The sequence below is a fragment of the Lupinus angustifolius genome, chromosome LG13 (genome assembly GCF_001865875.1).
Source record: "Lupinus angustifolius cultivar Tanjil chromosome LG13, LupAngTanjil_v1.0, whole genome shotgun sequence".
Taxonomy (NCBI): Eukaryota; Viridiplantae; Streptophyta; class Magnoliopsida; order Fabales; family Fabaceae; genus Lupinus; species Lupinus angustifolius.
In genome coordinates this window covers 7,204,495-7,221,867 of record NC_032021.1, presented here as the reverse complement: position 1 = coordinate 7,221,867, position 17,373 = coordinate 7,204,495, and the positions used below count along the sequence as shown (strand labels likewise).

Genomic DNA, 17,373 nt, shown 5'->3' with positions numbered 1-17,373 from the left:
TCGAAAGTGCCATGAATGAAATAGAAAAATATCCATTTAAGGAGAATAATAACCCATTATTATATTATGAAAAATAATATATTATCTTACAAATCCTCCTATAAAAATATTTCTTACACTAAAAAACTAACGTGTGCCAAAAAATATTATTACTTTGTTTATTAATGATGGATTTCCAAGACATATGTTCTTATGGTATGTGAGGACTTGTAAAAAAATATTGTAGGAAAATATATCAGTACTCTTAGATACTCCAAATATTAGTTTTATAAACCAATCAGAGATGGCACAAGTATTAAATCATAAAAAGGAAATTACATCTGTCCATCCAAAAATGAGTGCAAGTTCCAATGAAAAAGGGAACATTAAAAGCTAAAAAAGGAAAGAATATTTGAATAGAGAAAGACGATAGTAAAATCAAGTCCACCTTGATACCATACCATACCATACTTCTGGAAATGAGATAAGCAGAAAAATACTAATGCGCTATAGTCTTTCTATGTACACAAACATTTCTCTCAACTAAATATACTGCCAAGAAATAAAGAATGGAAATGACCTTAACCTCAGGTATGAAATGGGGCAAGAGCAATCATACCCTTCAAAAATGCATGAAAACATGAATTGTGAACTAGTCACCAATCAGATATCTATTAATATTTGTAACCCGAAGAACCTGGTGGAGCAGGAGGCAATCGGTTAGGTGTGCGACGACTGCCAGAGTTTGAACCAGAGTTTGAATCACCATTTTGTGCAGGATCACTGGAATGTCGACTGTGACCAAAGGAACCAGATCTCATTGAACCACTACGGCCAACGGGGCCATTGGCAGCTGCATCAAAGGCAGATCTCCAGTCATCGCCTGCTCCACTGCTGCTTCTTGGGCTACTCTCTGCAAAACAAATAACCAATTAAAAAATCAGTACACAAAGTGACAGAGGAGAGAAAGAAATACCAAAGAAGGGAACTGTAATCAACTGGAAAAGGAAAATATATTAAGAATCAGTTTCGACAAATATAACTCCGACAAAAAGGGGAAAACCGAAGGACTATTTTGTATAAAAGAAGGAAACAGATAGGAGCACAGAAGGTCGGATGATTAGAAAATTCTCGATGAAACGGAAGGAGACAAAGAAAGGAGACACCTAAAACAATTCAGTGAAGAATGTTAGATATATTGAGACATGTAAAATCATTCATGTTCCCTCACCCAACAGTTGATAGCCATAGAAAGTCAATGTGCTGAACACCAAAGTAAAACTATGAAAACGTTTCTATCCCATAAACATCCTTTAAATATAATGGTTTCCTTTCCAATTTTATTTTTCTTCTTCCAAAAAAACTTTTGACAGAATGTGTAAAAACTGATCCAATGTTACACTTATACACAAGAATTGTAAGAATACAATAAAACCGATCCCCATTACTGATAACATCCAATCATCAATCCTGCAAAATTTGAGCACTTGACGAAAAAAGTAGATGTTCTAATACATAAAATAAAATGAACACGGATCCATTCACTTATCCAATAGATATGTAAATGAGGAAAGTGGTTTGCACACACACCTGCACTGTCATTTGACCAACCAGAGGCAGCAGCTGCTCGGTTGTCATGAACACTCAGTTGGCGTGTCAATTTTGAGAGAAGTGAGTATTGTTTCTGGTAACGTTCTCTCCTATGCTTGGCATTTTGATCTTCAAGAAGCAGTTCCTCAATCTTAGCATTGCTCTGAGCACTGTTCATATAAGATATAAGAATGTTCATGATAAGTTAAACCACTACAATAACCAAGTCTTAATAATTGTCCACAAAATTGTAACATCCGCATGTGCAACATACAGACACAGACTCTCAATCTTAGCAGTGTTTTTTTAGCAGAACTATTGATATAAAATGATTATGATAAGTTAAATTGAAGCAGTAACTAAGTACAAATAAGTCTCTGCAACATCTAGACACTGATACGGACATCTAAATGTGAGAGTGGGAAGATCAAATCTAGATACTTATATCTTGCATGATGGTCAAACTCAAATCTAGATACTTACACCTTGCATGAATCGTCAAGCTTACAAAATGAAGTCATTTGGATTTTTTAAGTGATTATGTGACTTCAAGTAACTTCTAATATTAACCACCCCAAGTATGTTTTAACGATCAAGATTTGCTTCCCTGACCTCTCACAATGAACCACTCCCTCACTAAATATCCCCCTCCACACATGCACATAATAGAGAGACGCAAACAAACATACAAAAACAGAAAATCCATCAGGAACTTCAAAAGGTAATAGTTCCTGATATTTAGATGATTTTCAGAGTTTAAATTTAAAATAGAAAAAAGGCAAAAATATTCAGAAACCTTAAAACCTCTTAACGTTTTCAGGAATGAAACTGATAATATGCAAGGAATAGTTGTAATGTCGAGAGAACAAAAACAAATGCAACAGCAGTGACAATTTTCTGCACCTGACAGAGCTGTACAACTGATTAAGCATGTCTTCCTTGGCTTTTTCAACTTGACAAAGGACAACTGCCTGCCAAAAAATCAACCAAAAATGCATCAAACATTAATTTCCTAAACTGAATGAACTAAAAAATAACAAATGCTATAAACAGAAGCTTACTTTTGGAACATTAGCAGCTAAACTGTTTAAAACTGCTTCAACATAGCCACGAACTTCTTGAGACATCCATCTAAGTTCTTCCTCAGGATCAGCAGGTCTCCGAGTCATTGTATCCTGAGGAGGGGCAATGAAAACAAAATAACAGCCAGTCAATAATTTATCCACTATTTTTCATTTTCTTTTATCAATTTTGCTTTCCAAATGCAAAGCATAGTCCCATGTATTCCTTTATTCTGTAAAGTTTTAGCTAATCCTTTTGTCAAAAATTAAGTATTGGAATAGCCATTCATGCTTGATGTGGACTTATAAGCTAAGCTTAGGGGTGTTTGAGTTGGTTAAGCCCATTTTAGGGGATTTTTATTAACACAAACCTTTTACTGGTTGGTCAGATGACATTTGCATTGGGGAAAAAATTATTTCCCTCAACCCAAACCAACTACGATACAGTTAAACAGTCTCTTCATGTAACAAACTGTGCTATCTTTCCTTGAACAGAATGCATTATCCATCAAGCATTTCACTGACTGTGTTGGTTATTTTCAATAGAATTGTAAAAAAAAATAGTATGAAATGAACATTTAACAAATACTTGCCAACTAATACTGGGCACCATACCCATCAGGATATCATAGCAATTCTCCAGATTTATAAAGAAACAATTGATATAAAGATTCACACTTTAGGAAATGACTTTAACTAATAATGCCTGCCCAGTGCCTGCACTACAAGAAATGCTCCACACATGAACAATGACTATAGCCTATAAGCCAGCAACTCACCAAAGAACCATCAGAGAGGCTTTGCCTCACACTAGAGCCACCCTCAGATGAAAGCCTTATTTGTCCACCCTTTGCTTGAATAACAGTGCTCATCTTATTAATCCATTCAGCCTTGTCAGCTGCACTCTCAGCTTTCAAAACTACAGCGCTATGAGCTGCGAGAGAGAGACATAGTAATTACAATGTTTTCAAAAGTGTATTGGAAATAAACGTGGGCATGTATAATCAACAGAAAATCTTACTTTTCAGAACAGTTTTATAAGGAACTCTGCTAGTAATTTTGAATACTAGGTTAACTTTGCCAGAATCTGGTCCATTAGCCTTCTTGTCCTTTGAGCTTTTTGCCGGAGGATCTTCCTCTTCTGGAACCTCTTCAATGTTACATTCCTGCATGGCAATATAAATTTTATGCTCAACAAGATTGTTAGTCATACATAGCTATGTAATGCTTACTCACTAACATCATCAAAACCTTAGCCAGTACCAACCACAATAATGTGAAAATTTAGTAAATTATAAGTGAATATTCAGTGAGCATAGTAAATGCTGAGTTCTGAAGCTTTATTTCTATCAAAGATAAATGCATGAAAAGAGTTACTATAATTTTAAATGAATTACTGTACGTAATACTTTATGATTTGTAACTCATAAAATGACCTAAATCTTAGGGGGAAATTTGATATTTGACAAGTGCCCCCAAGTTTTTCTTGACAAAAAAACAATCTGTGTTAGTGGTAATAAAGAATAATACAGGTAAACTTTGATCTATTTGCAAATTAGTTTTAGAGAGGAAATAAGGGGGTGCACACTTTTCATTTTAAAATGAAATGATATATATTTTGTTTGTCTAAAATAAACAAGCCAGTATAAGGTACATTTCATAGTAATCTATCACTTCATTTCAAAGCTAAAGCACTCCAAAGACTGCATTAAAGAAACACAATCATAAGGGGCAATTTGACAATAATCACTCAATTATGCCAACCAAGCATGAACATCAGAGCACCTTCAAAATCTATTCAATCAAGCATTGTTAATTGTAAAGTCAGGAATTCCGGCATGGTTACCTAAGTGACTGGAAATTAAAATAGGAGCACACAATATACACCCTCATAATTCATATACATGTATAAGCTTATTAGTTTATCAAATATGAATGTGCAAAAGTAATGATAGTTCTCCATACCTCTAAGGTTATAACACCACGAAAATGCCTTTCCTCTTGCTTTTTCGTGTATCCAAGCTGTGAAGTGCAAAGTGACACATGGCCAGTTTTATTAAAAGTTGCTAAATGTAACTCTAACATAAGAGTTAATAAAATACAACATAGAGATTCTAGAATATAATAAATGAATGAAAACTTCAGGAACTATCAGTCCACAGTGAAAGCTTTTATGAAGCACTTTGAAGCAAAATAATTCCTGTTATACCTTTCAAAAAACAAAACCATGTAATAATATTTAAGTCGTTATTAGCCTTATTCGGCTGGGGTTGTACTAGCACTACTTTAGTACTTATCCTAATAATTAGTATAAATAGGAGTTAGTTATTAGAGAATAAGACCCAAGCCTAGCTTGGTTACTAACTGCTGTGACAACTGTCACTGACAGTTAGTAATTCTGTTCACGTAACTGTTTGTTACAGTTAGTGTTTCAGTTAGTTAGAGGATGTGACTTGCTGAATATGTCACCTCCTATAGTATCTTCCTTTACAAGCTTTCTCATTCCTATATAAAGGGATAGCTTTCTCTATTGTAATTAACATTTCATTCATTCAATACAGTTTTTACATTCTCTATATTTCTGATACTTATAAATTTTCGCTTAAGTGCTTTGCATTATACTTCATCATATAAATTCTATTTCATATTATCTCTATCCTATTCAAAAATAGAGTATCTCTGTCGTCTTTTTCAGCTCTTCTACCTAAACTCCAGTGCTCTCTTTCCAAAACTACATAACTCCTTCACTTTTTATCCTCTATTCTCACTCTGCATTCATTTTCAGTGGCTGTGTCACGCATTTGAAGACAACTTCTCTAGCCCTGAGCTAGCTCCCAGAAACAGTCAGCTTGCCAGAACGCAACTGCTTTTCATGACTGAGGCTTGCCAGTTTGATGGCTGGACAGTTTATCCACAAATGCCAGTGCTGGTTCCCTTTTTCATTTACTCCACTGTTCTTTGCAAAATAGACATCCACCGTTTCAGCAAACAAGAATCTGTTTCTCTCAAACAAGATACAGCCAGCCCATCCACCGTTTCAGCAACCACCACAAACTGGGACTTGATTCCATTTCCAGTCATCCCAAGCCGCCTTTTGCCTCGACTCCAGCAGCTGCTACCAGCCTTGCTCTGTTTAATTCCTTGACAGACAATAAGCCCTGCACTTGTGCATCTGTCCAACAATGTATATTGTCCTAAGCCTTGCAACATTATTTATAGGTTATGAAGTTAGGTGTACCTGTTTGTAACAAGCTTAAAGGTTTAAAACCGAGTAAAACTCAATCTTCAAGGGGGTTTTACAAAATTAGAGTTATTATGCTATTATTGTCACCACTTAATCATTGGCCAAAACATGATGATTTCTCCATGTCCTTCACTTAGTATACACATCGAGAAGCAAAACCCTAAATTGGGTGGCCAAGCTCTTTTCTAGCATGACTTCGGAATACTACAAAACTCTCCTTACAAAAGCAAGCTCAATCCTTAAAATTAAAGGTGAAGCTATTCCTGCTTATTAATACATGTGTTAGCTATTCTGAGAATATAGAGAGACGACTCCATGTAGTGGGACTGGGGCTTGGTTGTTGTTGTTTGTTAGCTATTGTGAAATCATATCATTCAACACCATGCAGACAAGAAAAACACCAATCAAACAATTGTGTGTGCATGTACAAAATCCAAGTCCATATATGTGAAATATATTCTTATGAAGTCATCTCAGACATGTATATTTGTGCATCTAGAAAAATTGTTTAGCATAGAATACAACGAACGCACATCAGTTTGGAAAACTTTCAAAAAGGAAATAAGAATAATTTTGAGAAGAAGCAGGAAATGAATTACTAATTTTACCAAGGTCCAAGTAGCCAAGTTCAACAGACTAGTTTGTTGACCATAAAACATCGAATCCAGAATTCCATATTAAAGAATAACAATAGAAGCCTACAGAACACAAGCAAAAATAATTTACTGACTTCAATCAGCAGTTACAAACCTTCCCAGTCTTCTCATTTAGCACAAACCATCGTCTGCTCCAACCATTAGTTTTTGCACTTTTCTTTAGCAAAAATCCTACAAGAAATCATAATGACTACATTTAGTATATTGAAGATTGTAAAATTAGCCTCAGATTTTGAAATATATGTTTTGATGAATTCCAGCATCCAAAGTGATGCTCTATCAACACAGTACTGAAACACAAACTAGGAATGGCTCCCATGCTATTAGGTTAGACAGCAACCAAACAGAATGCACAGTTTCTATTATAAGCTCCTTCAAGGTTGCTGACACTTGACAGTCTATTATTCCAACTACAATTTAAGATGTTCTAAAGAATTTTTCTGCATGTGTCTTCTAGAGGTTGCAATGTAAGAACACTTAAGTGTTATTTATGAGATTTAAGTTGCTTTACATGATAATTCCAAATCAGACACACCAGACTCGGTATAAAAGATAGGAAATCTTTAAATCGAACAAACAAATTGTATCAAGTGCAAATTGACCCAAACTCGGCATAATAATCATTTGCAGAGTACTCCTTTCCTTTTTTATTTATCTCCAATTCTGATATCAAGATTTGCATTTTTTTATTACCACTACAAAAATCTCTGGTAGCAAAACGTAGTGCCATACAGCATGAGACAGACCTGCAGTTATTTCCCCTTCAGGACCCGCAGTCTTTAAAGCAGGGCCTTCTTGACCTTCTTTCTCTGCCTGCCCTGATTTATCCTTTTCCTTTTCCTTCTTGTCCTCCTTCACTGATTTCATGCTTCCACCAGTTTGAGGGCTAGTGGCCTTATATAAGTGGAAAATAAGCAGTTTAGATCCAAAAAGGGAGAATATAATATAAATAAACCAACTAGAATTACAGAGCAAAAACCATCATTTCTTAATATTTTTAAAGATTTAACCTTCATATTACAGTAAAAGACCGCCTACCCGGTTAAGTAGAGATTGCTCTGCATCTTGCCCTTTTTTTGAGGATCGCCCCTTCAGTTCTTCCTCTCGACGTTGCCTCTCCATCCTGAAGTAAATATGATTTATTAGTTCAAATAACAATGGTGGAAGTATGAACTATGAAGTTCAGGGACAACTATAATGTATTGTATAAGCCAGGGGTAGGAATAATTTGATGGCTTATTATGCACATTATATGAAGAATAAAAGCAAAAGCAGTTACAACTTCACAGTTTTGGATGGATCTCCCCCAAGCAGAAGAGAAATGTAACCCCATAATCTTATTAGCCGACTCTTTTTATGTGAACCCTTCCTTAGCCCCACTATTCCAGCCCAACTTCTCAATCTTGGTAGGATCATGTTTTTGCTACTATTATCAAAAAATTATTTTATTTAATATGTATGTGACTTATGACTGGCTGGGAATATGTTATATTTCTTCTCTAATCTCTATATCATTTTCTATTATATATATTACGTATAAATATAATTTTGTATTTTAGTTGACTCTATGCTTCGTGTTACGATTCACCGATCCTACAGCCCTCTTCTGTTCAAAAGTTGACTCTAGCTTCGTGTTAAAATTCACCAATCCTACACCCCTCTTCTGCTCAAAGGTTTACTATAACACTGAAACATATGTTTGAATATTTTAAAGATGTTACAGGGCTCTGATGAATATTAGAATTGAAAAAACTACTCAAACAAGATTTTCGAGGACCCTCTTACCCCATATTCCCGTTTGTCTCTATCATGCTCTGGCGGGTGCAGATGAATGATATAGACAGATAGAACAGAGAACGGATCTCCTCCAAGCAGGAGAATATCTGGGCGTACAGAAAAATATGTAAAACTTACCTCCTTTGTACCAATCGAATGAAGTGTTGCGGTGGCACAAAAGCACGCTCCATATCAACTAGAGCAACCACCATTTTTTTTGCTTCATTCTTGAATCTTTCTAGTGCAGCTGTTGCAAGAGCCACAATCTTGGGAAAAAATAAATTAAACAAGGTTATTCGAAAAGAAAGAGGAAGTCCACTCCCCACCCAGGGGATAACCTTAAAAAGAAGAAAAATAAAGGAACAAGAAGGGTTTAAAAAATAGACCCCAACCAAACATACCAATATAACATGCTAGGATACTAACACAAGTATCAAGTAGAAGCTGATATAAAAAAGTGGCATAGAGGCATACCTCTCTCTTGAAAGGTGGATGTCTTCCTAACCCAGGTGTAGCGTTGGCTGCTGCCGAAACAATATCCATTAGGACACGATGTACCTATAAAGCATAAGGGAATGAGAATCTCCATTGGTAACAAGAAAAATATAAGGAACTAACTAGGAAAGTTTGACACAGTGATTCAAATGCGAACATTAAATGCAAGGTGTCATTACAGTGTCCAATTTTCTTTACAATCAATTCATGTGAATTAGACCCATATAAAATTACAAACAATGAAGAAATCAACACTACACATGTGCTTTGGGAGGATTCCAAACATTATTCAAGGAATCCTATCTAAAGTACAAAATTTTATGGTTCCACTACAGATAACAAGTTTTGACAACAAGTAGAACGAATACAGCTAGATGGAAGGGAGACGACAGAACAAGGATACTAGATCCAAACTTAAACCTAAAATGAAAAGACGGAGAACACTACAAGACATATGAAGAAAATTTGAGTAAAGAAATATATAATTCAAGTTCATTCTACATATAAAACAAAACGGGAGGGGGTCCACTTACTCTAGGAGTAAGTTAAAAAAAATTACTTCACATCTTAGGTCATCCATTCTATGAAAATCTAGTGGATTGAATTAGTAAGTATATCTGAACCATTAGATTTTAATAGAATGAATGACTAAGATGTAGAGTAACTTTTTTTAACTTACTCTTGGAGTAAGTGGATCTCTTCCCAAACAAAAAATACCTCATCAACACAAAGACTTGATGGTTCTTTAGCAAGCTCCAGAACACCTTTAATTAGAGATCTCAATCCCTTTTCAGGAGAAATAAGATAAGGCTGATAACCATCTGCTTCTAACACAATCTGGCAATTCACTTAACAGGTCAGCAGGAATAAAATATTCCAAATGACGGTAAAATAAATAGTTAAAAATAAAGACAATGCAAAAAAAGAATATACTAGCAAACTAGTAGTTGAAAACTTACCCTCTTTACGTTATTGATGTCAAAGTGCCTATCTATAGGTAATTGCTTCATTCTATCAGGAAATCTCCCCTCAAAACAAGCAACAATTTTCCAACCTGCTCCCTGCCAGATAAAATTATGCAATTCAGGGGGGAAAGAGGCTTGAGCAACAAATATAAAAACCAATCATCATAAAGACACGATGACATTAACACATAGAGGAAACAAATAGGCACTAAATGCTGATGTGTCAAATAATTCAAAAAATAGAAGCATAGGAAGAGAGAAGGGTGCCAACCCCACCTAGTGGCATTAACACTTGGTTGTTGTAATAGAAGGATGAGAAGAATGAATACTATGTCAATCTATATCTTTTGACCAGAGCATCGATGTATGTATAAATACATCGTATTTAGTGCATATTGTATATGAAATCCTTAATTCAAAAGGGGATTTGATTTATATATGTTATAATTTCATGCAGTCTGGTTTTAATTAAACAAAAATAACACTACACGGGGCCGACTTTAACAAGATATCAATTTTGATATGATTTGCAACAAATAAAGTGGCAAGAAATCTACCATATACAAAGTAATTTTGATATGATTAGATTTTTTTATTTTTTGGACTTCAAATTTTAAGATTGTATTCATATGTCTCATCACCTATGAATAGAGGGCAACACAAAGAAGGAAGACACAATTCACAACAACACAATTTGAGTGAGCAAAACACGAGTTACACTCATGGTTAGAAAATAGGATTTATGTACTCTCTCATTTATTCTTCAATAAAAATATTTTTCTATTTCTCTATTATCATGAGTGAGTAGTTCCATAGTTTTTGGGGTAAACGCTCTGCCCTTCAACCATGATGAATTAGTTTTCCCGCTATTCCTTTTTGTGAGTGTTGTGGTTTGGATATGAAAGAATGATCTTGTGTGCGTATAGTGGCCATGTAATCAAACCTTTTAGGTAGATTGGGAAGGGAGCAAGAGGTGAACCTGAATACTCAACCTATAATACCAAACTTGAATCCTAATTCACAAGAATAGTCTTAGGATTTTCGAGTGCACCATTGGGCAACCATAGAGAGAGTCAGAGAGAGATTGGGAAGAGGCCAAGGAAGTGATTCCCTTGAATCATGTACCACAAGAGTTAGTGCAGGATTCAAGTGAATACAGGTTTTATTGCTTGAGAGAAAATACTACCAATTATTGGGTTGTTTACCATTGCAACTTAAATTTCATTGAAGGATGTGGTAAATATTAATTCATTAATGTCGTTGGGTGACCTCTATCCTGGAAACTTTATTTGATATATTTGTAATTATCTTTAATTCAATTCTAGATATTGTTTACTATTTTACTCTTTAAGTTTATATTATTTGCTGAAAAATGACTAAAATAATTAATTGGCGGAATCAATTGAATAACCAGTCCCAATTGGATCGAACATTTTATTTCTTAACGAAAAAATCATACACTTTCGGTATTGCACACATCAAGCATCAGAAAAATAATTATGAAGTGTTAAATGCAAATTAATCAGATATGCTCGTTCTCATTTCCAAAACCTCTCAAGATTCAACTTCTTAAATTAACTGGCATACGCATAATTTATTTTAAATGAAGAAAAACACCATATATGCTGTGATATACAAATATTAAGTTGTGGATTGGAACTAATTACTAAGCAAATAGCATCCCCTATAACAAGCAACATTGAGATTAATTTAAATTCAAATAAAATAAAAGATTTAAACAACATACCTCACCACTGGTAATGTGCGCTAGGAATTTATCCTCAAATTCACGGCAGAGTTCCAAGGCTACAGCACGTGTACCCTCTGCAGTGGAGACCATTGACTCACCAAGCCTTGCCAGTTCATCATGAATTATTTGAGACTTCCCTTGTAACCTTAACAGTATATCAGTAAGGATTAATTGAGTCCACTTTCTAACATGATAAACCTTATGGAAATTGGTGAAAGCACATTACATTAAAGAAAGCAATAGCATTTTCTGGCCAATGTTTTTTCAGATAACCTGAATTTCTATTAAACAAACACAAAAGCGCTGCATTCTAATGGATATAACTACTACATTGTTTCAACAGACTTTCCCCCAAATGCAGAAGAGATCACTTAAAATAGCAGATATTACCATGAGAAAATGGAAGCAATATGAACCAGTACAGAGAATCAAATTAAGGACATCTAAAAAGTTGGACACTGAACAAAACAGGCATAATTAGTTTTTCCCTTTATAGCAACAAGATTTTTAACAGGAAATGTTTGTTTAAAGCACAAATCATTTGGTCTTTAGATAAATGAAAGATAAAAAATATGAGAAAGATAAAATATAAGAATTATTTTACAGAAATGCTGAGAAACAAAAACTATCAATTTATTGTCCGGTTCTTAGGTTTCCTGAAAATAACAATACTTCAAAAGAATAAGAAATGACATATTGCAGTACACGGAAAATACCCAGAAAGAAGGTTAGGGAGCCGAAGCTGCATACGATTCTGAATCTGATGTGCTAGGGCATCCACCAATGCTATCCTTCCAAGCTTACTTTGAGGAGCTCCTGTCAATATGGATTTGAGGCTTTCGCTCTCTGCTCTCCATGCTGTTTCTAAAGAATTTTCGGAACCAGCAGATCCAGACTGTGCGGTGGCTATTGAAACTGATTGGCCAATCAAAGCAACCCAAGGGATATCTGATGCTCTTGCAGGACCCTTATTCAATAGGAGGGCTTGAACCGCAGCCAGTGACTTTTGGTCATTTGCAGCTTGATCTACTTTACTAATAACACCAATGGTTCTGGTTCCTATAAAAAAGTATTATTGTATATTTAGTCAATTAACAATGAAAAATAATTAAGGGATAAAGGAATCAAACAAGTCCTGAGTAGCAAAATTGCACAAATTCTATGTGACAATATCTCTATAAAGAGAAGAGCAAATAGCCTACCTTCTCCGTCGTATTCCTTTGCAGTTCTTAGAGCTCGAGATGAAGCAATTTCAGGTGCTTGAGCTGCAGGTACAATAACTAGCAAAATGGCATCATTGTGCTCCGCATATTCACTAACCTATGCAAGGATCATAGTAATTAACATAAAAGTCCCAACACTGTTCAATGATAACATACAAAAAAGGAAAATTCAAAGACAGAAGAAGAAACAAAGAAAAGTTTGGAAACACAGGCCACCAATTACCATTGATTCATCCACAATGCGCTGATCCAATCCAGGTAAATCAACCAACTTAAGAGACGGTGCTAGGAAGATAAGATAATGGAAAGAATGTTAGGAATGGACTAAGGAGGTAAAAATATGGAGGAAAAATATAAAAAAATGGTATAGCAAGCATATCCGGAGCAGTCTGATATCATAATATACAAATTCCAATCAGCTTCAAGAAGCTTGGAAGTTTGTGTGAGTGCTACTATAAACTTAAGAGGAACTATTTTGACATGCAAAGGTGTCAACATGTGGTGGCTATGCATATAATACAATAATATCAACACAAAAACTAAATGAAAAGATAGTGGAATCAGGAAAAAAAGAAGCAACCAGACAATCCACCTTTTCAAATCTGTATAATAAATAAATTGTATAGTTATGAGAACAAAGTTCATCAGCAAACCTGTACTAGTGCGTAGCTTCAACAGTATTTGATCTCGGATCTTGCCCGAGGAACCCTTACTCAGTCTATCCTGCAACGAGTGCCTCAAAGCACCTGCAGCAGTGAAATAAAGCATATGAATATGTTCACCACAAAAAAGTAGAAGTGCAATTAGTTAGGAGATAGAACAAGGCCTAAAAGAACAGATCAGCCACAACAATCAATGAAAATATTTATGTTTAGTCTGTATAACTAGAAAGAAAAAGTACACATATACATTCTGAATATGGCCACGGCTAGTTCACAAGTTTATACTTTTAATTTTCTATCACTACAAATAAGAAATACATATATGCCGCGTAAGGTTTTAAATTGTAGTCTGCAACTATAATTATGGATACAATATTGTGATTGTGGTAAGGGCAACATAACGCAACGGCGACTGTAATTTAAAACCATGTTGTGCATCGTACAGTAGAATTGCTAGTTGATAATACAATGTGAAAAGTGATAGGAACTAACTTGCAGAGACTTGCTGGGTCTTGTTATCGATCTGCAAGATAATTGATTTGCTGCTCAAGCTGTCATCTCGCTGTAGATCAATGCATATAGGAGCCCTAGTAGCTCCATTTTCACCTGTAGGCTGCACAATACATATACAACAACACACTCTTCACTTTCACACAAACAAATCACAATAATACTCTCACTCTCTCTACATAAACGAGAGAATTATGGAATCTAACTTAATTTAACTCACCAAAACGGGGTGTCCAATCAAGCTATTCAACACAGCAGACTTACCAGCTCCCTACAAAATCGGATTTCAATATATCATAAAATGAAAAGAAAAAAAAACGGTTACGATGAAATTGAGAAAGAAAAAATGAAGAAGCAAAACGCGAAATTGAAACTTACAACATTGCCGAGTGCTACGACGTTGAGAAAAGTGGAAGGTCTTTTGGAAGAGTTGGCGTCATCAACATCTTCATCGGCAAGTAGCGCCGCAGCTTGGCGCATCGAAGCGGCGAGGTCGGATAACTCATCGATCGCTGCCATCGATAGATCAGATCAACGGATACAAAATCGAATTAAACTTAAACGAATCGAATCAAACACGTGCGTCGCTAATAGGGATCGATTTCTGAATCGAACCCTAACCAGAGAGAGAGAGAGAGAGAGTTTTCGGTGCGGATAGGTATGGATTCAGATCCTGTGTTTCTCTCTCTATAATTTGGAAAATGGAGTTACGAAATGGGAAAATTGGATTCAGAAATTTCAAAGCAAAAAAGAGCACTCTCCCTAGTGCGTTCGTAAATGGTTGTCTCGTCTCAGTCGTCCTTCTTGTTGTGTCTTTTTATTTGTTTTACCCATAATTATTAATACCTCATCCTTATTTTTTATAGTTTAAAATTCAGTAGAATCTAAATTATTTTATACGTGCATGTCAATTCGTTTTCCCGAATTTTATAAATTCAAATATAATTTTTTGTGCTAAATTTACGGTTGAATTTATTTAATTGGTCTAATATTCAATTGTTTAAATACACTTTTAAAATAAGAATATAATAAGGATAAAATAAGAAAATAATATTATATGGTTTTTTGGTAGAAATAAAAAGATATTGAAAGCAAAATAGAAAAACACAAATTACACATGATGACTGGTTATTTTGTGTTTTTCCTTTATTAATAGTATAGAAGATATATATGATGTAACATTTTTCATTAATTTATATTATTTAATGTACATAGATTAAATCTTATTGCTTATAATAATAGAATAATTAGAACTTTGATCCATTAATATATGGAGATATTGCAACCTTATTATATCATTATATTAAAGTTTCAATATACCTTTGGAAATATGTTACAACTATTATATTGGTTGTTTAGGAAAATTGGCGAAAATCGGTTGGTTATGTATAAATCGATGAACCAGCTTGTGTTGAAACTACATGTTGGTTGTACTTTAAAATTGTATTTAATATATACATTGTATTAGGAAATCATTCATCATCATCTATGTGTTAATTGTTATTTACTCTCAAACAAAAGTAATACAAATTAATGATGAGTGATATACTTATTACATTAAAACTTTACTTTAATGGTGCGTAGATTTTACACTCTTTAAATTTTATTACAAAACAATGTTACAAATAAAAAAAGGAGTAAAATTTGGAATTGCAAAGAGGAACACAAGACCAAAGCCACACACAATGCAAAATCCAATCATCATTGTGTCCTGGTTCCAATCGTCATATGTCATTGTCTTGTTAAGTGACTTCCTCTTGTGATGTGGTTGATTGCTATTGTCATAATATTCAATTTTTCGATGTTACTGTAATTGTGGCTCTTTCTTCCCTCTTATGGTTGGATAATTCTAGGATAAGTGTGAAAGTATCTCCTATATTGAGTACCTAAATATGAGGGAGATTGAAATTATAATGGAACCATACATGAATTAGCATCTCATGCATTACTTGGTATATATTGCTTAAGGGTAAATTGGTAATTTACAAGTATTCATAATTTATTTCATACCAAAGATTTTATATGAAATATTATTGATGTTTATATTTATTTTTTTTAATTTTAGGAATTTGAGTAGAGAATCATAAATTTTAATATTTGTCTATTTGGAATTTTGTTATTGGTTATTAGATTCACATATAATATATGGATTTAACTGCAATCAGTTTAATCATAATTGTTTTACCATTATATCATACTAGTGTGTACAAACACTTCGTGCGCCTGCCGGTAAATATTGTATAATATTACATATTCAATTTTTATATATTTTATTTTTTAGAATTAGAATGTATTTGTTGTGTTCGGTGTACTTTATATTATATTTTTTTTGTTTATGATAATATTTAATTTAAAGTGAGATATGTGGTTAATTAATGTGGTGGTTGACTATATGATTTTTTTGTAAAAATTAAATAATGTTAAGGACAAAACAGGAAATAAAAATTATATCATAAGGAAAGTTATTTCAAATTTTGGCTTTATATATAGTATAGATATAAAAGTATAAATATACATCAATACATATATCATATCCCATTTGATAACAAATATAATATTAATAACATTAGTTTTCACTCAATTATTATATTATTTTTCCTCCTTTTTCATCTTAATTTTAAATTAATGTCTAGTCTGACACATTGAATTACGAGAAAAAATATATATTGATAATATAAAAGTTTTATACAGTTCATTATTCGTCATTAATTTTTAATTATTATTCACTTTTTAAAAGTAACATATATGAATGATAGATAATGTACTAATTGTATATAAATCTTTATATTGACAATGTATATATTGTATTCTTAAATTATTACGTTATTAATGTGGTTTTAATATTTCATGAGAGAAGGATTATGAATAGCTTCACAATTTAATGAATTTTTTATGTGTCAGCTAACAAACTTCATCTTTAAAAAACATAACAATTGGTTGAAAGTGTAAAGTAGCAAAGAGGTTTGCTTAAAAGTACTCATGCTTGAGAAATGCTCGAAGCCAATTGATGGAGCATTTTTTGTGTCTATTATGAATGGGGATAAATGATCCATCAAAATTGTGATATATTAAAGAAAAATAAATATATGCATCGATAATGTAAAAGTTTTATACGCGGTTACTTTATTATTCACGATTCATTTTAATTATTATTGACTCTTCAGAAAAGTAATATAAATTAATGATAAATGACATATTGTTTATCTATAAATCTTTATATTGACAATGCATAAATATTACGCTCTATGTATCCATCGAGGACTCTATATTCAAATGTATCCATGGAGGAATATTTCATCTTAGAGCAAAATATCTCCATAAGCAATTATGATAATAGCACAAGGGTGGATATAAACTATCAATATAAGATGAAATTGGGTTAAGTGTACCCATAAGCTACTACAAGTATGAATAGTATAGATAAAAATAGATGCTCATATTAAGATGGATAAGGAAGTGAGT

General features: G+C 33.6%; 1 protein-coding gene across 1 annotated transcript; it reads right to left on the bottom strand.

The window, feature by feature from the left end:
• Positions 261 to 14,713, bottom strand: LOC109325496 (dynamin-2A-like). Its single transcript, XM_019557899.1, has 22 exons — positions 14,290 to 14,713; positions 14,132 to 14,182; positions 13,894 to 14,014; positions 13,393 to 13,485; positions 12,963 to 13,024; positions 12,719 to 12,836; positions 12,233 to 12,575; positions 11,514 to 11,661; positions 9,761 to 9,862; positions 9,519 to 9,638; positions 8,781 to 8,864; positions 8,445 to 8,572; positions 7,569 to 7,653; positions 7,277 to 7,424; positions 6,625 to 6,701; positions 4,596 to 4,652; positions 3,652 to 3,796; positions 3,410 to 3,564; positions 2,631 to 2,744; positions 2,473 to 2,540; positions 1,570 to 1,739; positions 261 to 892 (listed from the first exon to the last, which is right to left on the bottom strand). Exons 1-22 carry the CDS (start codon positions 14,428 to 14,430, stop codon positions 654 to 656), a joined length of 2,769 nt encoding a protein of 922 aa, XP_019413444.1. The 5' UTR covers positions 14,431 to 14,713; the 3' UTR covers positions 261 to 653.